This window comes from Nuphar pumila, chromosome 1 (assembly GCF_984573655.1).
Source record: "Nuphar pumila chromosome 1, dmNupPumi1.hap1.1, whole genome shotgun sequence".
Classification (NCBI taxonomy): domain Eukaryota; kingdom Viridiplantae; phylum Streptophyta; class Magnoliopsida; order Nymphaeales; family Nymphaeaceae; genus Nuphar; species Nuphar pumila.
Window position 1 is genome coordinate 179163700 of NC_143249.1, and position 23687 is coordinate 179187386.

The window sequence follows — 23687 nt, forward strand, 5'->3', positions numbered from 1 at the left end:
AGAGCAAGAGTCATACCTCGGAGTTTTACACCCATGATCACAGGTATATTTGGCTGAGCCAACACAACCAAGTCTTCAATCTCAGACGCAGTGTCCAAGTATTAAAAAAAGGAGAGAGAAGGGCTCCCCTCATCTAGAATAACTTGTGAATGTCACCAAGTTGACAGAATGTTACAAGTTAGAAATCCATGGAAGTGTCCCTTCTTGCAAGGTCTTAACTGAGTATCTCAACAGTGAGCAAGGGGAACTCAAGGGTTTTACCAACCAGAAATCTACCAATGTACGGTTGGTGATAAGGGGTTCTTACCTTGGCCTAGTCACAAAAGAAAAAAAAAGGTGGTGGTTTTTCTCTTGTTGGCTAAAAACATGAAACAAACATAACCACTGTGTGTTGACTCGATTACTAATGCTACCCACCGTTCCATGTCAAAGATAGACCATCTAACCATCAACCAAGGCTCTATACACATAATACTAACCCAAAATTCAAAAGCAAAAAATTGTATAGAACTCCCAAGAAATCAATTCAACTTCTACAACTTCTACATACATAGCATGGAGCTCATAACCTGATAATACAATACACATGGCTGTAACAGATCAGTTAGTTTAAGATCAAAGTATAATGTTGAAGCACAATATTCAACACCAAAGGATAGAAGCGACCTCTGCCCACTATTCCACTTTAGTAAATCAAGCCGTCAAATGGTGCCACATTTTATTCTACTGCCGAGAAATAGGCGGGCCTGCTGGCAGAGGTGGCTGGTTATAGAAGCCACCTTCAGATGGATGATAGTTTTGGTAAGGATTTTGGGGAGCAGCGTAGGAGGCCATTCCTGAGACTGGGGCAGGCACCATAGCATATCCAGGTACAGGAGGTTGCATGGGTGTGTTACTGAAGTTGTAGGATAATCCCGTCATGGTTCCGGTCGGTTGTACAAATTGGGTTGGTGGCAGAGGTGGTGGAAGCGGAGGTGGTGTAGGAGGCAGTGGAGGTGCAGTAAGCATGGTAGAACCAGCAAGAGATGCAGGAGATGACGGTGGATGCGTCGGCTGCAAGAGTGCTACTTGGGGCATGATTGGTACCTTGTGTTGCAAAGAATCAGGATGCGGGAATGGCGGCGGAGGTGGTTGTGTTGGCAGAGGGGGAACATAAGATGGGGATAAGCCATTCTCAAGCTTTGGCTTTTTTTCGGATGGGAAGTCTGTGGAGCCTTCAGCCACTGGATTACTGATTACTCCCTCTGATGCTAAAGAAGAAAGAACATATGTGAGCATCTGAGCCGAGGATGTTGATGATGCGAGTCTAGCAGCAACTGCTGCTGCTGTTTTTCGATTATCATCATCGACCTGAACAGTGCCCTCTGTGCAAGGTCCTGCTTGCATTAACATTGCAGGGGCAGCATGTTCTCTGTCTCCACAGATCGCCTCCGACTCCATAACTGGAGTTGTACCAGAGAAAGCAGGCACTTGCTTGAGCTTCTGTTCTGATGGCAACTGTCCACTGTTGCTGTTTACGAGCTGCTGGTAGATGTTGTTTGCTTGTTCAAATCGACACTGAGCTGCCTGGAAAACAAATTCTAGGAGGATTAACATGATGAAATAGAATCAAGGATTCTCATTCATGGCCTCACATAAACACACCCTAAGACAACTGTTTGATATTTGTGCGATGTATGTGCAACCACTAGTTTTCTGTGATCAGGCACGAATAAATGACCAACCATTGTAAGACAAAATTCTTGTAGCGTGACCATTCCCTATACTCAGGAAACCAAAATCTGTTCACATACTTGGGCTATTCCACAAAGTACCTGAAATGGTTCCTCGAATTGATTTAGGAGTTAATCAAAATGCATGATTATAATTTTGTCAAGTCAGTTTTCATATTTTATTGAAGGTCTTTATCCTAAGTTTCAATCTAATTGCAATTCTTTTTCCATATTGAATGTATGCATCAAGCATCACTAGCCAAGTACACAATCTGTTTGTCCACACGTGATGTTAATTTGCATATACAGCACTCTGCGCAAAGCTTAGAAACATCAAAGCTCATTGCATCATTATATTGCCTGCCAAAGAACTCATAGATAAGCAATGTAAGATGTCCAAACACTGCAAAAGCAAAAGAATCATGCAAGTAATAACTGCAAGGAAATGAGTCTTAAACTATGAACAAGAATGTCCACCAATAGATATAAAATGGACAAGCACAGAAGAGAGTTACAAAGGACACACTTACAAAACCCACAAAGGGCACAAGCAAAGAAGGCTCTTACAATATAACAAATTAATATTTTATTAATATCCAAGTATGCAAGAAGCATACTTCAAATAAGGAGAACACCCCTAATTATATACAAGACAGGGAGAGAGAATGAGAGTAAAGAGAGGGAAGAGACAACCTTTCTAGCCGTTAGACTAGCTCTAATGATTAGTCTAGTCAGCCATGGTTGACTAAAATAATAAGACAAAAATGAAAATATTATATATATATATATATATATATATATATATCAAAATTGGGTCTTAATCCATTTATGAATTAATAAAAATGCTCCATGTCAATTTGTTATGGCCGGAGCTCCATGTCCAAAGAGCACGCCACTTTCGTTCAAGAAGAAATAATTCTTCCCAAAGTTCGGAAAGAGCATTGTAATATTCCCTAATAGTCTAATACTCATTTTCCCTTAAGTCATGGTACGAGACTAGTCTTGAAGATTGAGTACATGTGCAATATCTTTAAGAGAATACATTTTTTTGATATAGTCCCATGCATCATTAGTATATTCACATTTCATAAGGCTAGAACATTTCTTGATGTCTACGCTATTGATAAGTCAAGATATAGTTTTTGCATCTCATTTTCCATTTTTTTATTTTTTTTCATAATTGGATATAACTTTGGTTCTTTCTCCATCCATAAGAGCTTCCGTTCTCCACTTTGGTGAGAGTTAGTTTAGGCTTCGGATCGGATCTATCTACTAACTCCTACAATCCATTTCCCAAAAGGTGGTGCTTCATAATTGAAGACCATATTACATAGTTAGTATCATTAAGTGTGATGGGCATGACAGGAATAATTATCATCCATGATTACAAATAAGAATAGAGTGCGAGAGAGAAAGAAATGTGAGAAAGAGAGAATCTATATATAAACCTGTAATAAGTTATACAAGCAATGCAACATGTACACATGTAAATGCACATGACCTATGACATATTTGAATAAACAGTACAAGTTAGAACATATTGTTAAAATGTATTGTGTATATGACATTTGTGTTTTATATATATATATATATATATAGTTCACTGTGTATGTAAACTGACTAGGGACTGCCGACTTTAGTTTCTTATTTTTTTTTTGTACCTTTGACTGATGCAATAGGTGTTTGAAGCTGGTCCAACTAGCTATCAGACCACCCAAGGAGCTAGTTGGGCCAGCCCTTTGAGCATGGGAGTGCCTATTTAAACACACACCCTCTCTTGTATTTGTTATACTTGTTGCCAAGCATACTTAAATAAAAGCCGACCCTTAGTGGCTCTTTGTATTTAGCCCATTAGAGGCTTTTGTACTTGTGAGAGTGCACCTTTGTAGCCACTTTGTGGCATTGTACTTGCGCACTTGTTTCATTACATGGTATCAGAGCCTTTGGTGCTCTTGGGAAAAAGCTTGAAGAGGAGATTTTTCGAATTAGTGGAGTATTGGTCTGTTGGCCCATTGCCTCGAGAAGCGCACCATCAAAACTTCTTCAACACTTTTTCCTTGCTTTACTCTCTTTTTCTTTCTTCTCATTCTTATATGTATTATTTCCTCCACTACGACTGATAAAGAAATTGTAACGGTTGTTGCCATCAAATTTGATGGAAAAAACTACAACATTTGGGCTGCAGCAGTGACAAGAATCCTCATAGGTAAAGATTTATGGCATTTTGTTGATGGATCCGCATTGGAACCATAATCAATCTCAGAAAATTGGTTATTGGAACCGATGATGGATCTAAAGAAGAAAACCTTAAAGGGATTGAAAAAAAAGGCTATGCTTAATTACAAAAAAACTATAAAGAGTGGGAAATAGGCCATGCCAAGGTTCTTTCCTTCTTTATGGGTAGTATGCATGAGGAGCTATGCTCTGATATTCTTAAATTTGAAGGAGTCGATGAGGCTTGGGAATATGTTAGACAAACATATACCTAAAAAGATGTGTCACACAAATAGGATCTCAAAGATAAGGTACATAATGGAAAACAAGGTGATAATACCGTGAAAGAATACTATAGTACCCTCAAGAGACTTTGGGATAAATTGGCTAAACTTGAGCCTATATGGGAGACTCCAAATGGTGCTTAAGAATAGAAGAAATACAAGCACGAGGAACAATTGTTCTTTTTTTTAGAGGACTTAAACCTGAATTTGAACAAGTTTAGGTTAATATTATTCATAGAGAAAAACCTCTTTCCTCATGAAGTCTTGGCTCAAGTACGTATGAAGGAGACAAAACTAAAATCTTTGTCTGAATCTAAGGAGACAAAGGATAATGTGTGGCCGTCTTAAGACCGGGTGCTAATACAAATGTTCATAAACCACCACTTTTCAAAGTCTTACCAAGGAAAACCTACATACGATCATAACAAAAAAAGAACTATATTGATTTGTCATAATTGTAGAGAACCAGGTCATATTAGACCATTTTGCCCCAAGTTCAAAGGAAGAGAAGACAAAAAAGTGACATCCATGGAAGCATCTCCCGAAGAAAGAAGTGAAACCAATAAAGATTCAAAATCTATTGGAACCATGTTCTCTCAAATCATGAAGGTCCTTCATCAACTAATAAAAAACTCCTCTCTTTATGGTGCCACGGTCTCTACGCATCACCTCCCGGTAAGGTTTAATGACTTTTGGATTCTGGAGCCTCATTTCGTATGACTCCACATTCCTCTTTACTTTCCGAGTGTTACACTAATTCAACATAAAAAAATATTTTTACTGCTGATGGATCCTCTCTTAGCATTAAAAGCATTATAAATTTTGAAAATACTTCAAAATTCTCTATTCCAAAAGTTACCCAAAACTAAATTTAAATCAATTTTTTGTTTCACAAATTACTAACCATGGGTGTAGTGTCTCCTTCTTATCCAAAAAGTGTTGTCTAGTATCAGCAGTTCGGAAAGCAGATTAAGGAATGACATAGAGAATGAGACCTTTACTATATGGATCGTCTTCCTCTTTCAAAAAGCAATTTAATTTTATGACATCAAAGAGTAATGAAAATTTTTCTTGTGAGGATTATATTGTTGGCAAAACAAAGGCTCTTTCCTTTTAAACAAGGACATTTTTTTCTAAACCATTTGAATTAGTGCACTCGGATGTACGAAGACCTTCTCCTATTTTATCTAAAGGTGGTTTATCATATTATGTAATATTTGTTTATGACTATACAAGATACTCTTGGATATACTTTCTTAGGTAAAAAATAATGTTTTTGAGAATTTTAAAAAATTCTATAACTTTATCAAAAACCAAATTTGAAACACAAATTTCTATCTACGGGTCCGACTATGGGGGAGAATTTATGTCTAATAATTTGAAAACCTATTTGAAAGTAATGGACCAATATGAGTATCTTGTATAGTTATACACTGTCGGTCCCAAGCCCTGATAAAAGAGGAGGGTTGCGGTAGGCTAGTGACAGCCAACATAAAAACTTAGTCATACCCTATGAATATGAACCAATATGAGAATTTCGTTGGGGCGTTCCTTACTGAGCGACGCACTGTACTCTATAGGCCCGGAGGCAGTGATAAATGGGCAAGGGTTGCTAGGTCGTCAACTGGAAGCGACGCGTTACACGAGCGCCTGGGTGTGGTGTCAAATATGTAATGAAAAGAGGCAGAAGCACAAATAGAGCAAAAGGCACTCTTTAAGAGTGACCTCTAGAGCCAAGAACACAAACACCAAATGTGCACACACAAAACTCTCAAAGATAGAAAATGACTTAAAGTCATAAGTTGGATATTATTGAAGAAAGGAAGAGAAGGGTTCAAAACTCATGCTTATAAGAGGAGAAAACCTCCTCTATTTATAGAGGAGGGAGGCTCTAAGAAGGGACCACAAGGGGGCTCCCTTGTAGACGTTGTGGGGCCCCTTGTGGTCTTACAAAAAGACAAAAATAAAAAAGGAAAAAGTAAAGAGGAAAAAGAAAAAAGAAAAAAAGTAAAAAACAAAAAGTACTTTGGCAGATTTACAAGAATACCCCTATCGGGTATTTCACTAAAAGAGAAACAATATATATATATATATATATACATATATGTATATATATACTTATATATATACGGATGTATATATATATATAAGTATATGTATATATATACATATTTATACACGCCCCCTCAAACTTTATGGGGAGAAGACCGAAAGTTTGCTAAGGAGAAACATAAATCGTGGAGTTGGGAGCGCCTTGGTGAAGAAGTCAGCTAGTTGATGTTCTGAAGTAACATATGGTAGTGAGATAGTCCCTCTAAGGTATTCGTCTCGAACATAATGGCAATCCATTTCGATGTGCTTGGTCCGCTCATGAAAGGTGTGATTGCTAGCAATGTATATCGCACTTTTGTTATCACAGTAGAGCTTGGTGGGAGTGGAAATGTGGACGCCCATGTCACTAAGGAGACTTTTGAGCCATACGATTTCCATAGTTGTCATTGTCATGGCCCGATATTCAGCTTCAGTGGATGGTAGTGAAACCTTCTGTTGCTTCTTGCATCTCCACGAAATGAGGGATTCGCCTAAAAAAATACAAAGACCCGTTATTGAGATACGATCATTGGGATTTCCTCCCCAGTCAGCATCAGTAAAAGCAGTTAAGTCAAGAGATAAGGAAGAGGATAAGAAGAGTCCCTTGGATATAGTATTTTTGATATATCGCACAATTCTCATTATGGCTGCCATATGAACCGAAGTAGGTGCATGCTGAAACTGGCTTGCTGCATGAACTGCATGAGCTATGTCTGGACGTGTGATGGATAGATAGGTGAGAAATCCGATTAATTGGCGGTAGGAGGTTGGATCCTCAAGAAGAACACCATCTCCAAGTCTCAGTTTTGCATTAATAACTTCGAGAGTCTCAACTTTCTTTTCATCAGATATTCCTGAATTGATACAAATTTCTGCAGCTAATTTCATTTGAGATAGGATATATCCTCGCGGGGAATAAGCCACTTCAATCCCTAAAAAATATCTCAAATAACCAAGGTCAGACATATCAAAAGTTTCTTTTAACATAGACTTTACATCATTTACTCCCTTTTTGTCATTCCCAGTGATGATCATATCATCAACATACAGTAGAAGCATAATAATGGAGTCACCTGTCCTTTTAACAAAAAGAACAGTGTCAGTATAGCAAGAAAAAAATCCTAAATTGATTAATACATTACTAAACCTATCATACCAAGCTTTAGGAGTTTGCTTAAGTCCATATAAAGCCTTTTTTAATTTCAAAAATTTTCCATTTAAATTCATACCTGGAGGCGGTTCCATATAAACTTCTTCATTTAAATTACCATTCAAAAAGGCATTTTTGACATCAAGTTGAAAGATTGGCCATTTTTTAACTGAGGCAATAGCAATAAGAGCTCGAACACTAGTCATTCGAGCAACTGGGGCAAAAGTTTCATCATAATCTACCCCATACTCTTGGGCATATCCCTTGGCTACCAACCTAGCCTTATATCTTTCCAATGAACCATCACTCTTAGTTTTTACTTTAAAAACCCACCTACATCCAATGGGTTTCTTGCCATTGGGAGGATCAATGATTTCCCAAGTTTGTGCCTTTTTAAGAGCATTAAGTTCTAGTTCCATAGCTTCATTCCAATGAGCATATTGCTTAGCATCATTGTAATGAGATGGTTCATGAAAGGAGTGAAGAGCAAGTAGGCATGCTCGAAAGTTAGGAGAAAAAGAATCATAAGAAACAAATCTATTTAGTATTTTGGGAATCCGATTTGATCTTCTTTGAGAGGTCTCTTCGATTGACTCTCTTTGGGAAAAATTTTCAAGGGCACAAGGGGGATTTCTTTCATTCTTTCTAGAGTAGACTTGTATTTGTCTTGAAACATTTTCTTCTAAGTTTTGATCATCACTTGGATGTTCAAAATGATCTTCGCTAAGGGATTCACTAGGATCAATATGATCATCTATGATGTTTTCTTGAGGCAACAAGTCAAATAGAAAGGAATAATCAATATTTTCATTTGGTTGGTGCGAAAAACCATTTTCCTCTTCAAGGAATGTGACATCTTTTGAGATATAAAGTTTGTTCTTAAGTATGTCAAAACACCGATAACCTTTTTGTTTTTCGCCATATCCCAAAAAGATACATTCAATAGCCCAAGGAGAAAGTTTATCACTTTTGTGAGTTAGAACAAAACATTTACATCCAAAAATTCTTAGTCTTTTATAATCGGGAGACATATTGTAAAGTTTTTCAAATGGAGAAAGATTTTTCAAAGAGGATGAAGGAGTTCTATTGATAAGATATGTTGAGGTTAAAACCGCTTCGGCCCAAAAGGATTTTGGAATATTTTTTGAAATTAATAACGTTCTTGTAGTTTCTATTATGTGTCTATGCTTTCTTTCCGCAAGACCATTTTGTTGCGGAGTGTTAGGACAAGAGCGTTGGTGACAAATTCCATTTTCTTTTAAATAGCTTTGAAAATCATTGGACATATATTCGCCTCCCGAATCGGACCTAAGAATAGATAGATTTCCCAAAAATTGATTTTTAACCATTGCATGAAATTCTTTAAAGAAGGAGAAAACTTCGGATTTGCGACTTAGGAAGTAAATCCACGTAAATTGAGTGAAGTCATCAATAAAGACCACATAATACGAAAATCCTCCTTTAGACAAAATAGGGGAAGGTCCCCACACATCAAAATGAACAAGTTCAAATGGCCGAGTAGTAAAGTAACTTCTTTGAGGAAATGGAGTAGCTTTAGATTTCCCAAAAATGCAATCTTTACAAGTCATGTGATTGCCTTTACAAGTATTGTTCAAAAACGGAAAAAGAGACATTTTTACAAAATTTGGATGGCCAAGTCTCTCATGCCAAATTCCAATACTTTTGTCTTTTACAAAATCCATTTTGTTGAGGAGTTTTGGGACAAGACCTTTGATGAACAATCCCATTATTTTCAATATAACTTTTGAAATCATTTAAGAGATATTCTCCCCCGGAATCGGTTCTAAGAATTTGTAATTTACTATTGAATTGATTTTGTATTAACATGTGAAAAACCTTAAAAGTAGAGAAAACCTCATGTTTATGTTTGAGGAAGTATATCCAACTATACCTTGAGAAATCATCCACATAAATAACATAATACGAAAAACCTCCCTTAGACACAACGGGTGCCGGTCCCCAAACATCCGAATGCACAATTTCGAAAGACTTAGTTGAAAACATAGTTCTTTGTCCAAAAGATAAGCTTCTCATTTTACCAAGAATACAATCATTACAATTGAAATTGTCTTTACATAAGGTTTTAGCAAAATGTAAATACGAAAGCTTGACAATATTTGGATGCCCAAGGCGTTTATGCCAAACATTTATATCTTTATGTTGGGCAATATTACAAAAAAGGTTTTTGGAATTTGAAGAAATTCCATGAAATAAAGATCTCCCTTTCTAGAGCCTTCCCCAATCAACTTTCCGGACCAGCGATCCTGTATCCAACATTTATTTGATGAGAATTTGATATCACACCCATGATCCGATAGTCGAGAGACGGAAAGCAAATTTAAATTTAGTTTTGGTATAAATCTAACTTTTGGAATAAAAAAACCTTGTCTTTCAAAATCACCAATTCCTTTTATTTCAAGAGAAGCCCCATCCGCGGTGGAGACAAAAGAGGGTGACAAATTTTTTGATTATTTAGAAAGTGAAAAAACATTTGGAGTCATATGAAAGGATGCACCCGAGTCTAAGAGCCAAAGAGTCTTACCGGGAGGAGAGAAGTGTAATGAAAAGAGGCGGAAGCACCAATAGAGCAAATGTCACTCTTAAAGAGTGACCACTAAAGCCAAGAACACAAACACCAAATGTGCACACACAAAAACTCTCAAATATGGAAATGACTTAAAGTCATAAGTTGGATATTATTGAAGAAGAGAAGAGAGAGGGGTATAAACCCATACATTTAAGAGGGGAAGACCTCCTCTATTTATAGAGGAGGGAAGCACTAAAGGAACCACAAGGGGGGGGCTCCCTTGTAGTCGTTGGGAGCCCCAACGGTCAGAAATCTGACCGTTGGGGCCCCAACGACTACAAGTGTGGGGCCCCCTTGTGGTCATTTCAAAAAAGGAAAAATAAAGGAAAAAATAAAAGGAAAAAGAGAAAAAATAAAAAAGAGAAAAATACATAAGTGGTTTTACAAGAATACCCCTATCGGGTATTTATCTAAATGAGAAATAATATATATATACATATATGTATATACATATACTTATATATATACGGATGTATATATATATATAAGTATATATATATATATATATATTTTAACACGCCCCCTCAAACTTTACGGGGAGAAGACCGAAAGTTTGCTAAGGAGGAACATAAATCGTGGAGTTGGAAGCGCTTTGGTGAAGAAGTCAGCCAGCTGATATTCTGAAGTAACATATGGTAACGAAATAGTCCCTCTGAGATATTCGTCTCGAACATAATGGCAATCCATCTCGATATGCTTTGTCCGTTCATGAAAGGTGTGATTGCTGGCAATGTATATCGCACTTTTGTTGTCACAGCAGAGCTTGGTAGGAGTGGAAATGAGAACGCCCATGTCGGCAAGGAGACTTCTGAGCCATACGATTTCCATAGTTGTCATCGCCATAGCCCGATACTCAGCTTCAGTAGATGATAAGGAGACTTTATGCTGCTTCTTACATCTCCACGAGATGAGAGATTCTCCTAAAAAAATACAAAGACCCGTAATTGAGATACGATCATTGGGATTGCCTCCCCAGTCAGCATCAGTAAAAGCAGTCAATTCAAGAGATGAGGAAGAGGATAAGAAGAGTCCCTTTGAGATGGTATTTTTTATATATCGCACAATTCTCATTACGGCCGCCATATGAACTGTGGTAGGTGCGTGCTGAAACTGGCTTGCTGCATGAACCGCATGAGCTATGTTAGGACGGGTGATGGATAGATAAGTGAGGGATCCAATTAATTGACGGTAGGGAGTTGGATCTTCAAGAAGAACACCATCTTCAAGTCTAAGTTTTGCATTGATAACTTCTGGAGTCTCAACTTTCTTTTCGTCAGATATTCCTGATTTGGTACAAATTTCAGCAGCTAACTTCATCTGAGATAAGATGTATCCACGTTCGGAATAAGCCACTTCAATACCTAAGAAATATCGTAAATAACGAAGGTCAGACATATCAAAGGTATCTTTTAGCATAGACTTAACATCATTTACTCCCTTTTTGTCATTCCCAGTGATGATCATATCATCAACATACAACAGAAGCATAATAATGGAGTCACCTGTTCTTTTCACAAAAAGAGCAGTGTCAGTATAACAAGAAGAAAAGCCAAAATTTATTAATACGTTACTAAACCTATCATACCAAGCTTTAGGTGCTTGCTTAAGACCATATAAAGCCTTTTTTAATTTCAAAATTTTTCCATTTAAATCCATACCTGGAGGTGGTTCCATATACACTTCTTCATTTAAATTACCATTCAAAAAGGCATTTTTAACATCAAGTTGAAAAATTGGCCATTTTTTAACTGCGGCTATAGCAATAAGAGCTCGAACACTAGTCATTCGAGCAACGGGGGCAAAGGTTTCATCATAATCTACCCCATACTCTTGGGCATATCCTTTGGCTACCAACCTAGCCTTATATCTTTCCAATGAACCATCACTCTTAGTTTTCACTTTAAAAACCCATCTACATCCAATAGGTTTCTTGCCATTGGGAGGATCAATGATTTCCCAAGTTTGTGCCTTTTTGAGGGCATTAAGTTCAAGTTGCATAGCATCATTCCAATAAGCATATTGCTTAGCATCATTGTAATGAGATGGTTCATGAAAAGAGTGAAGAGCAAGAAGACATGCTTGAAAATTAGGCGAAAAAGAATCATAAGAAACAAACCTATTTGGTATTTTAGAAATTCGATTTGACCTTCTTTGAGAAGTCTCTTCGATGGACTCATTTTGGGAAAATCTTTCAAGGGCACAAGGAGGATTCCTTTCATTCCTTCTAGAGTAGACTTGTATTTGTCTTGAACCATTTTCTTCTAAGTTTTGATCATCGCTTGGATGTTCAACAAGATCTTCACCAAGGAATTCATTAGGATCAATATGATCATCTTTAGGCAATAAGTAAAATAAGAATGAATAATCGATATTTTCATTTGGTTGGGGCGAAAAAACACTTTCCTCTTCAAGGAATGTGACATCTTTAGAAATATAAAGCTTGTTTTTAAGTATGTCAAAACATCGATATCCTTTTTGTTTTTCGCCATATCCCAAAAAAATGCATTCAATAGCCCTAGGGGAGAGTTTATCATTCTTGTGGGTTAAAACAAAGCATTTGCATCCAAAAATTCTTAGTCTTTTATAATCGGGAGACATGTTGTAAAGTTTTTCAAAAGGAGAAAGATTTTTCAAGGAGGACGAAGGAGTTCTATTGATAAGATACGCAGAGGTTAGAACCGCCTCGGCCCAGAAAGATTTTGGAATGTTTCTTGAGATCAATAACGTTCTTGTAGTCTCTATTATGTGCCTATGCTTTCTTTCCGCAAGGCCATTTTGTTGTGGAGTGTTGGGGCAAGAACGTTGGTGAAGAATTCCATTTTCTTTCAAATAGGTTTGAAAATCATTGGACATATATTCGCCTCCCGAATCGGATCTAAGAATAGATAGATTTCCCAAAAATTGGTTTTTGACCATTGCATGAAATTCTTTAAAGAAGGAAAAAACTTCGGATTTACGACTTAGGAAGTAAATCCATGTGAATCGAGTAAAATCATCAATAAATACCACGTAATACGAAAAACCACCTTTAGACAAAATAGGGGAAGGTCCCCACACATCGGAATGAATAAGTTCAAATGGCCGAGTGGTAAAGTAACTTCTTTGAGGAAATGGAATAGCTTTAGATTTCCCAAAAATGCAATCTTTACAAGTCATGTGATTGTCTTTACAAGTATTGTTCAAAAACGGAAAAAGAGACATTTTTACAAAATTTGGATGGCCAAGTCTCTCATGCCATATTCCAATACTTTTGTCCTTTACAAGATTACATGATGGCTTAGATGGAAGAGTCAAAAAATCCATAAAATAGAGGTCACCCCTTCTATGGCCTTGCCCAATCAGCTTCCCTGACTGGAGATCCTGCACGGTGCAATCCTTGGGTGAGAAAGAGACTTGGCATCCATGATCGGTAATTTGAGATACGGAAAAAAGGTTTAAATTTATTTTAGGAACGATTCTTACTTTAGGAACAAAAAAGTTTTTAAAATTAAGAGATCCAATACTTTCAATTTTTAATGATGTACCATCGGCGGTTGAAACACAAGAAGATATAGGTTCGGAAAAAACGTTTGAAAGAGAATTTTTATGAGATGTCATATGAAAAGAAGCACCGGAATCTAGAATCCACATACCTGGAGGAGATGAAGAGTAGGCAATGGCGGCCCCGGATGTTGAAGGAGAAGCCTTGAGTAGATGTTGGAGAGCTTCGGAGATGTGATTTAGAGTTTCTTTGATATCTCCTTCTTTTGTGCAATCTTCCTTCTTTGGAGAATCTTCTCCAACGGCGGCAACTTTTCCTTTAAGCTTTGAGCAAACCGGTCTTATGTGCCCCGGTTCATTACAATAATGGCATATAATCCCCTTTCTAGGTCCATAGTTATTTTTGTTAAAGTGGGGAGGTCTATATGCTTTAACATTAGATCCGGGCCTAGTAACGGCCAAAACATCATCACTCTTAATGCTCAAACCAAGCCGAGTTTCTTCTTGACATATCTCGGCAAGGGCGTCTTCAATAGGTAGGGCTTTGCTTCTATAGAGAAGAGATGCCCTTACTTGTTCAAATTCCGGGCGAAGACCATGAAGGAATTGAAAAAAGTGCTCCTTTTCAATTTGTTCCCTTCTTAGCTCAATATCTTGAGGAGCAACCCACTTAGGCTCAAGAAGAGCAAGCTCATCCCAAAGGGGGGTTAGAGAGCTAAAATAGTCCCGGACACTCATGTCCATTTGTTTGGTAGAACGGATTTTCTCTTGACAAAAAAATTGCCGAGCAAGATCCTTTTGGGTATACATACCCTTAAGGAAAAACCAAGCCTCATTGGCCCTTCTAAATTTGGCAATATTAGCACAATTTTTAAGATCTACATTGTTCATGAACCATGCCAAAATTTTGGCATGGTTACTTTCCCAATCCTCAATTTTGGATTGATGTTCATTAATGGCTTTGATGCGCTCATCGCCATCTAAAGCCTTCTCAATCTCGTTTTCCATTTTGGTGAGAACAAGAGAGGGTTCGGGAGTAGTTCCCATAACAAAACCCCAAAGTTTCTTACCACTTAGGTGATTTTCCATCGCGGAGGCCCACATGAGGTAGTTGGACCCATTTAGCTTAAAAGAAAGCTCCACTTTAGAGTCACGTTCCATCGGCACCAACTATTCTTCTCTTCTTCAAAAAACTTTGAGAGGCACGCGTTCCAAGATGATAAAAGAGAAGCCCAATCACCAACCGAGCTCTGATACCATGTAATGAAAAGAGGCGGAAGCACCAATAGAGCAAATGTCACTCTTAAAGAGTGACCACTAAAGCCAAGAACACAAACACCAAATGTGCACACACAAAAACTCTCAAATATGGAAATGACTTAAAGTCATAAGTTGGATATTATTGAAGAAGAGAAAAGAGAGGGGTATAAACCCATACATTTAAGAGGGGAAGACCTCCTCTATTTATAGAGGAGGGAAGCACTAAAGGAACCACAAGGGGGGGGCTCCCTTGTAGTCGTTGGGAGCCCCAACGGTCAGAAATCTGACCGTTGGGGCCCCAACGGCTACAAGTGTGGGGCCCCCTTGTGGTTATTTCAAAAAAGGAAAAATAAAGGAAAAAAAGAAAAGGAAAAAGGGAAAAAGAGAAAAAATAAAAAAGAGAAAAATACATAAGTGGTTTTACAAGAATACCCCTATCGGGTATTTATCTAAATGAGAAATAATATATATATACATATATGTATATACATATACTTATATATATACGGATGTATATATATATAAGTATATATATATATATATATTAACAAGAAGGTGGTCATGGCGGCTCCGGAAACGGATCCCTTGAGGAGTGGTTGAAGAGCTTCCATGATTTGATTGAGAGACAAAGTAACATGATTGGAAGTAGAAGGACCTTCCTCCTTGGTTGATTGGAAAGTAGTAGACATAGCCACCATCTTCTTCCATTTAAGGCATATCGGTTTAATGTGACCCGGTTCTTTGCAAAAATGGCATATGATCTTACTATAATCTCTTCTTCCATAATGCCCACCATTTTCTCTTCCTCCTTGATTTTTGTTAAAATGAGGGGGTTTATAGGTTTTAACATTATTCCCCGGTCTTGAGACGGCATAAGCACCCTCATCCTCATCTTTAGAGGGAACGGCCAACGAAGAGAGAAAGAAGCACGATCTTCTTTTCCTTTAAGCCTAGCTCTGATACCATGTGAAAATATCTCAAAAAGGAGATAAAGTGTGCGATAAGCACAACACCACCAATGTGCACAAATGCACAAGAACAAATGTACACAAAGGTACAATAAAGAAACTCAAATGCACAAAGGCATACAAAATATAAAGAATTTTATTGAGAAGAATGGAGAACAAAAGCTCCAAGAAGTACATTTTACAAAGGGGGAACTCCCCTATTTATAAGAGGAAAAGGAGCCTTGGAGGGGCTCCACTAGCTGTTGGAGCCCCTCCAACGGTTAGAATTCTAACCGTTGGAGAGGCTCAACAGCTAGTGTTGAGCCCTCCAAGTTGACTTTGAGTCAACAAAAAATAAAGACATAAAAAGTGAAAAGAAAAAAGAAAAGGAAGAAAAGTAAAAATACAAAAAGAATTACAACATATTCATAATTATGAATATGCGCAAAAGGAAGAGAAATGACTAAAATACCCTTGCGGGTTTTACAAGAAAAAAGGAAACATATATATTTAGATATATATATAAAGATAGATACATATACATATATACATCATGTATATATGTATATGTATCTCTCTTTATATATATATGTAAATATTTACATAAAGAGAGATACATTTTAACAATATATACATATTTTAACAAAATAGGCAAGGGTTCCCTCACTTTGTTGGATGGGTGGGGGGTAAAGAAGTTAGTCCAAGACCATAAAATTAGGTTAGCCACTTGGAACATAGGGTCTTTAACTGGTAAGTTGGTAGAGTTAGTAGATGTTATGTGTAAGAGAAAGATTGATATTTTATGTCTACAAGAGACCAAATGGGTAGGTGAGAAGGCAAAAGTGATAGAACCTCGAGGATATAAGATTTGGTATACAAGAATAAGTAGAAATAGGAATGGAGTAGGGATTGTTATGAGTCGTGAGTTTATAGATAATGTAGTTGAGGTCCGTAGGAAGGGTGATAGGATTTTACTTATTAAATTAGTATTAGGTACGGATATTATTAATATTATTAGTGTTTATGCACCTCAAGTAGGTTTAGATGATTCCATTAAGCATCAATTTTGAGAAGATTTAGATGGAGTAGTACAAGGAATATCTTATGGTGAAAAGCTTTTCATCGGCGGTGACCTTAATGGACATGTAGGCATTAGTAGGGATGGATTTGAGAGTATCCATGGAGGCTATGGTATAGGAGAAAGAAACGAAAGTGAAGAAAGGATTTTAGATTTTGGTTTGTCCTATGATATGATCTTAGCAAACACTTGGTCTAGGACAGTCTCACCTAGTAACATTTAAAAGTGGGGTTAATACGAGTAAGATAGATTTTTTCCTACTTAGAAAGAGAGATAGGAGTTGTTGCATAGATTGTAAGGTTATACCGGGAGAAAGTGTAGCTACACAACATAGAGTTTTAATTTTAGATCATAGAATTAGACAATGCCGCAAAAGGGATAGACATAGGATAGATCCTAGAATTAAGTGGTGGGCACTGAAATGAGCTAAACAAAGAATGTTTGTAGAGCAGGTAGTTAAGAAAGCTGATTGGTGTCACGAGGAGGATTCAGAATCAATGTGGAATAAGATAACGGGTGGCATGAGAAAGGTGACTAAGGAGGTATTAGGGGAGTCTAAAGGCGGTGCACTGCTAGGTAAGGATACATCATGGTGGAACGAGGATGTCAAATTAGCTATCAAGGTTAAAAGAGAGTGTTATAGAAATCTAAGTAAGAGTCGTGATAATGAGAATTTGGAGAAGTATATAATAGCAAAGAAGGAAGCTAAAAAAGTAGTTCAAAACGCGAGGGATAAGGTATATAAGGAGGTTTATGACAAGTTAGATACCAAAGAGGGCGAGAAGGATATTTATAGGCTTGCAAAGATGAGAGATAGGAAATCGAGGGATCTGGGTATGATTAGATGTATCAAAGATGAAACACAAAGGGTTTTAGTCAAAGATGAGGAAATTAAGGAGAGATGGAAAGATTATTTTGATAAGCTATTTAATGGAAGTGATGCTAAGGATCTTGGAGACTTGTTCATTCCTTTTCATGAGATGAATCATGACTTCATGTGCAAGATTCAAAAGAAAGAAATTGCAGAGGTTTTGAAGAAAATGAAATCAAGAAGGGCAGTTGGCCCAGATGGTATACCTATCAAGGCTTGGAAATGCTTGGGAGAGAAAGGTTTAGAATGGTTGACAAATATTTTTAACAAGATTTGGCAGACAAATAAGATGCCTAATGAGTGGAGGAAGAGTACTTTGGTGTCTCTATATAGGAATAAGGGTGATATACAAGATTGCACAAACTATCGTAGTATAAAACTCATGAGTCATACTATAAAACTTTGGGAGAGGGTGATTGAGTCTAGGTTGAGAAAGGTTGTCATGATATCGGAGAATCAATTTGGTTTTATGCCTAGAAGATCAACTATGGAAGCTATACATCTTCTTAGACAACTTATTGAGAGAAATAGAGAGAGGAACAAAGATTTGCATATGGTTTTTATTGATTTGGAGAAGGCATACGATAGAGTACCTAGGGACGTTCTCTGGTGGACAATGATGAAGAAAGGTGTTTCTCTCGAGTACATTAGTATAATTAAGGATATGTATGAAGGAGTAGTAACCAATGTCCGCACTTGTGGAGGGGTAACTGCGAAAATCTCTATAAAAAAGGATTTTGTGTATAAACACAATACTAGAAACACAAAGTGTGCACAAAGGCATAAAAGGAGAACTCTCACAAGTGCACAAAGGCACGGATACAAATGCACAAACGTAAAAAAATATCAACTTCAATATGTTGGGTCCCAAAAGAGGGCTTTACAAAAGTGTAAGTTACAAGGGGGTAACACCCCATATTTATAATACAAGGGAGAGAGGGAATGAGGGAGTGTTGGGCTCCCAACGGCTCTAAATAGAGCTGTTGGGAGTCCAACAACTCTCTCTACTTTATGCTTTTTGACTTTGGTCAAAAAAGCATAAAGCCAAATAAGTCCAAAAACTAAACTAAAAAAGAAAAAGAAACCTAACCTAGTTAAATAAACTAACCTAATCCTAACTAAACTTAAAAGTAAACTAAAACTATGAGATTACATATTGAATTATGTTACATTATTTAACACCCCCCCTCAAACTTAGGGTGACATAACCGAAAGTTTGCCAAGAAGGAAGTTAAATCTTGGAGAGCACAACGCTTTGGTGAAGAAGTCTGCTAGTTGGTATTCTGATGTAACATATGGAAGGTCTATAGTTCTTCTTAAGTATTCTTCACGAACATAGTGGCAGTCCATCTCAATGTGCTTCGTGCGATCATGAAATGTGTGATTTTTGGCAATATAAATTGCACTTTTATTATCACAACATAGTTTTGTGGGCCCTTGAACTTGAATATTCATATCTTCCAGCAAGTTGCGAATCCAAACAATCTCCATGGTAGTAGATGCCATGGCTCTATATTCGGCTTCTGTGGATGAAAGTGAGACCTTATGTTGTTTCTTGCATCTCCAAGAAATTAAAGATTCCCCTAAAAAAATACAAAAACCAATGGTGGAGTGACGGTTATTTGGGTCACCTCCCCAATCAGAGTCAGTATAAGCAATTAAATTCAATTCAGAAGAAGAAGATAGAAATACCCCATTGTTTACTGTACCCTTTATGTATCTGATGATGCGGAGAATGGCACTCATATGAACTGAAGTAGGTGCATGTTGAAACTGACTAGCAACATGTACAGCATGAGAAATATCAGGCCTCGTAATGCTGAGATACGTTAAAGATCCAACCAGTTGCCGGTAAGGTGTGGGATCTTTTAGGAGAATCCCATCATCAATCTTCATCTTTGAACCTACTATTTCAGGAGTTTCACAGACCTTGTCATCTGTGATTCCTGATCTGTCAAGAATCTCACAAGCAAGTTTAGTTTGAGACAAAAAATAGCCTCTGTGAGAATAGGCAACCTCAATTCCCAAAAAATATGTCAGAAATCCTAAGTCTGACATTTCAAATCTTGAAGTCAGGATAGATTTAATACTCTTGATTCCTTTGACATCATCACCTGTTATTAACATATCATCAACATATAACAGTAATATAACAATCCCTGCATCAGATTTCTTAACAAACAATGCAGTGTCAGTATTGCATGAAGTAAAACCATTTTCAGTCATTACATTGTTAAACCTATCGTGCCAAGCCTTGGGAGCTTGTTTCAAGCCATAAAGAGCTTTACGAAGACGAAGAACTTTATTTTTAGGAATTTCCATACCAGGTGGAGCATCCATGTAGACTTCTTCATTAAGATCACCATTTAGAAATGCATTTTTGACATCCATTTGGTAAATATTCCATTTTCTAATGAAAGCAATGGTGACGAGACATCTAACAGTAACCATACGAGCTACTGGAGCAAATGTCTCTTCATAGTCAATCCCGTATTCTTGACTATACCCTTTAGCTACAAGACGAGCTTTATACCTCTCAAGAGAACCATCACTCTTTGTTTTGACTTTGAACACCCATCGGCATCCTATAGTTTTCTTTCCACTGAGAAGCGTTTGAAATTCCCAAGTGTTGGCTTTCCTAAGCGCTTTGAGTTCATTCTCCATGGCTTCTCTCCATTCAATATATCGTTTGGCATCTTCAAAAAATTTTGGTTCAAAATATGAGTGAAAGGCACTTAAGCAAGCCCGATATTTAGGAGAGAAAGAATCAAAAGATACGAATCTAGAGGGAGTTCTTCTAGTTCTCTCGGTTCTTCTAGGGTTTGAATCATGTGAGGGGATAGATTCGCTAGGTTCACTATATTGCTCAATAGCACTTCTAAAGGGGAGTCTATCTCTATGAGTATAGGTGATAGGGTCTCTAGTTATATTTTCTTCTTGAGAGGTAGTAGGGTTAGAGTTATTGTTGATTTCAACCACTTCATTGTCACTGTTATATGTTGATTCATCATCACTAGAGATATCATCATCTTTAGATAAAAGATCAAAGAGAAAGGAATAGTCAGCAATTTCTAAATGAGATTCATTCTTTTCAAAACCACTATCATTTTCTAAAAATGTTACATTCCTTGAGACATATAACTTATCATTTTTAGTATCATAACATCGAAACCCTTTTTGGGTTTCGGAGTAGCCAAGAAAAGCACAAGGAATGGCTTTAGGTGAGAGTTTAGCATTCTTATCTGTAAGGACAAAGCACTTACAACCAAAAACTCTCAATCTATTATAATCGGGTTCTTTTTCATATAGAGTTTCGAAAGGAGAGATTTTATCTAAATTTTTGGATGGAAGACGATTAATAAGATAAACTGAAGCAAGAGCCGCTTCGGCCCAAATTTTTTTTGGAATACTTTGGGAAATAAGAAGGGTTCTAGTGGTTTCAATGATATGCCTATGCTTCCTTTCGGCTAACCCATTTTGTTGTGGGGTCTTAGGACACGATCTTTGATGGACAATACCATAGTCTTCAAGATATTTCTTAAATTCATTGGAAAGATATTCGCCTCCGAAATCGGTCCTAAAAATCTTTAAATTACTATTAAATTGATTCTTAATTATCATATGATATGATTTAAAACATGAAAACACTTCGTGCTTATGTTTAAGGAAATATATCCAACAATATCGAGAAAAATCATCTACAAAAATCACATAATAGGCAAAGTCTCCCTTGGATATGACGGGTGCCGATCCCCAAACATCCGAATGAACAATTTCAAAAGGTTTTGTGGTAAACATAGATCTTTGTTCAAAAGGCATACTTCTCATTTTTCCAAAAATACAATCATTACAAGAGAAAGTATTTTTACAAAGATTTTTAATAAAATGCAAATAGGATAACTTGGTGATGTTGGGATGACCAAGTCTTTTGTGCCAAACATTTATGTCTTTATGTTGGGCCACATTACAAAAAGGGGTTTTAGGGATTTGGAGAGAATCCACATAGTACAAGTCTCCCTTCCTAGAGCCTTCCCCAATCAACTTCCCGGACCGGTGATCCTGTATTAAACACTTATTAGATGAAAATTGAATGTCACATCCAAGGTCCGAGAGTTGAGAGACGGAAAGTAAGTTCAAATTCAATTTAGGTATAAATCTAATTTTGGGAATAAAAAAATTTTGAGTTTCAAAGTTTCCAATCCCCTTAATTTCAAGAGAAGTGCCATCCGCAGTTGAAACAAAAGATGGTGATAAACTTTTAGAATATTCAGAAAGAGAAGAGATGTTTGGAGACATATGAAAAGATGCACCCGAATCTAAAAGCCAAGAAGTTTTACCTGGAGGAGAAGGAGTGGATACGGCGGCACCGGAAATAGCTCCCTTAAGAAGAGGTTGAAGAGCCTCCATAATTTGATTTAGAGAGAGAGCTCCACTTGTAGATTCCTCTTTTTGTGATTGAGATGTGGTTGCCATTGCAAGTAGTTTCTTCCATTTAGGACAAACCGGTTTGATGTGACCGGGTTCCTTGCAAAAGTGGCACACAATTTTGCTATTGTCCCTTCTTCCGCCTTGACCACCATTGTATCCTTGATTTTGGTTTTTAAAGTGAGGAGGTTTATATGTCCTCAAGTTGTTGCCAGGCCTAGACATGGCATTAGCTCCATCACATTCATCTTGATTTGTGGGCATTGCAAGAACACTTGGATTTTGCTTGCTAATGCCCATACGAGTTTCCTCTCCACTTAACTTGGTAATAACATCTTCAATGGAAGGAGATGTGAAAGAAGATAGAAGAGAGGACCGAATTTGTTCAAATTCGGGTCGAAGACCATTTAGGAAGTTAAAGAAGTGATCTTCCTCTAATTGCTTGTATCTAAGTTCAATAGCTTCGCCACTCCACTTGGGCTCAAGCATGGCAAGCTCATCCCAAATAGAGGATAATTCAGCAAAGTACTCACGAATAGACATCTCATTTTGTTGTAGGGTCAAGGCCCCCTTTTGAAGATAGTACTTGTGAGATAAGTCTCGTGAAGTATACATCTTTTCAAGATAATGCCAAGCTTCAGAGGCTTTCTTGAATTTGATGATATTGGCATTGATCTTGGTTTCAACGGATGAGAAGATCCAAGATAGGATCTTAAAGTTTCTCATTTCTCATTCCTCATGTTTCTTTGAATATTCTTCAAGAGCTTTTTGTCTTTCTTCTCCTTCAAGAATTTTGATTTCTCCTCTTTCAACCATCGTAATTTTTGGTTCGGGTTCCGTTATGGAACCTTGAACATATCCCCAAAGCCCCTTTCCTTTAATATGAGCTTCCATATTTCCGGCCCATACATGATAATTGGAACCATTGAGCTTAAAGCCAAGAGAGAAATGAGAGTCTTTTTCACCCATTAGAGAGATAAGATGAAGGAGAAAAATACGTACCACAAAGAGATTTTAACTCTTACTTGTTGTAGTAATCTTCCAAAATATTTGATGAAGAGAAGTCTTCACGCCAATCTCGAAAAAATTGAAGGCACGCTTTTCGAGGCACTCAATATTGTGAAGAATCACAAGACTTTCCTTCTCAAGCAACCTTGCTCTGATACCATGTGAAAATCTCTATAAAAAAGGATTTTGTGTATAAACACAATACTAGAAACACAAAGTGTGCAAAAAGGCATAAAAGGAGAACTCTCACAAATGGACAAAGGCACGGATACAAATGCACAAACGTAAAAAAATATCAACTTCAATATGTTGGGTCCCAAAAGAGGGCTTTACAAAAGTGTAAGTTACAAGGGGGTAACACCCCATATTTATAATACAAGGGAGAGAGGGAATGAGGGAGTGTTGGGCTCCCAACGGCTCTAAATAGAGCTGTTGGGAGTCCAACAACTCTCTCTACTTTATGCTTTTTGACTTTGGTCAAAAAAGCATAAAGCCAAATAAGTCCAAAAACTAAACTAAAAAAGAAAAAGAAACCTAACCTAGTTAAATAAACTAACCT

The 23687-nt window shown here is 37.2% G+C and overlaps 1 protein-coding gene across 2 annotated transcripts in view; it reads right to left on the minus strand.

The window, feature by feature from the left end:
- Positions 1-475: 475 nt before the first annotated feature.
- The window catches only part of LOC149851467 (uncharacterized), a 60273-nt gene continuing 37061 nt past the window's right edge, over positions 476-23687 (minus strand). For both annotated transcript variants that reach the window (XM_090000837.1, XM_090000835.1), the window contains exon 8: positions 476-1566. In XM_090000837.1, the coding sequence (XP_089856963.1) occupies positions 724-1566 (843 nt within the window). In that variant the 3' untranslated portion in view covers positions 476-723. The remainder of the gene's footprint in view (positions 1567-23687) is intronic.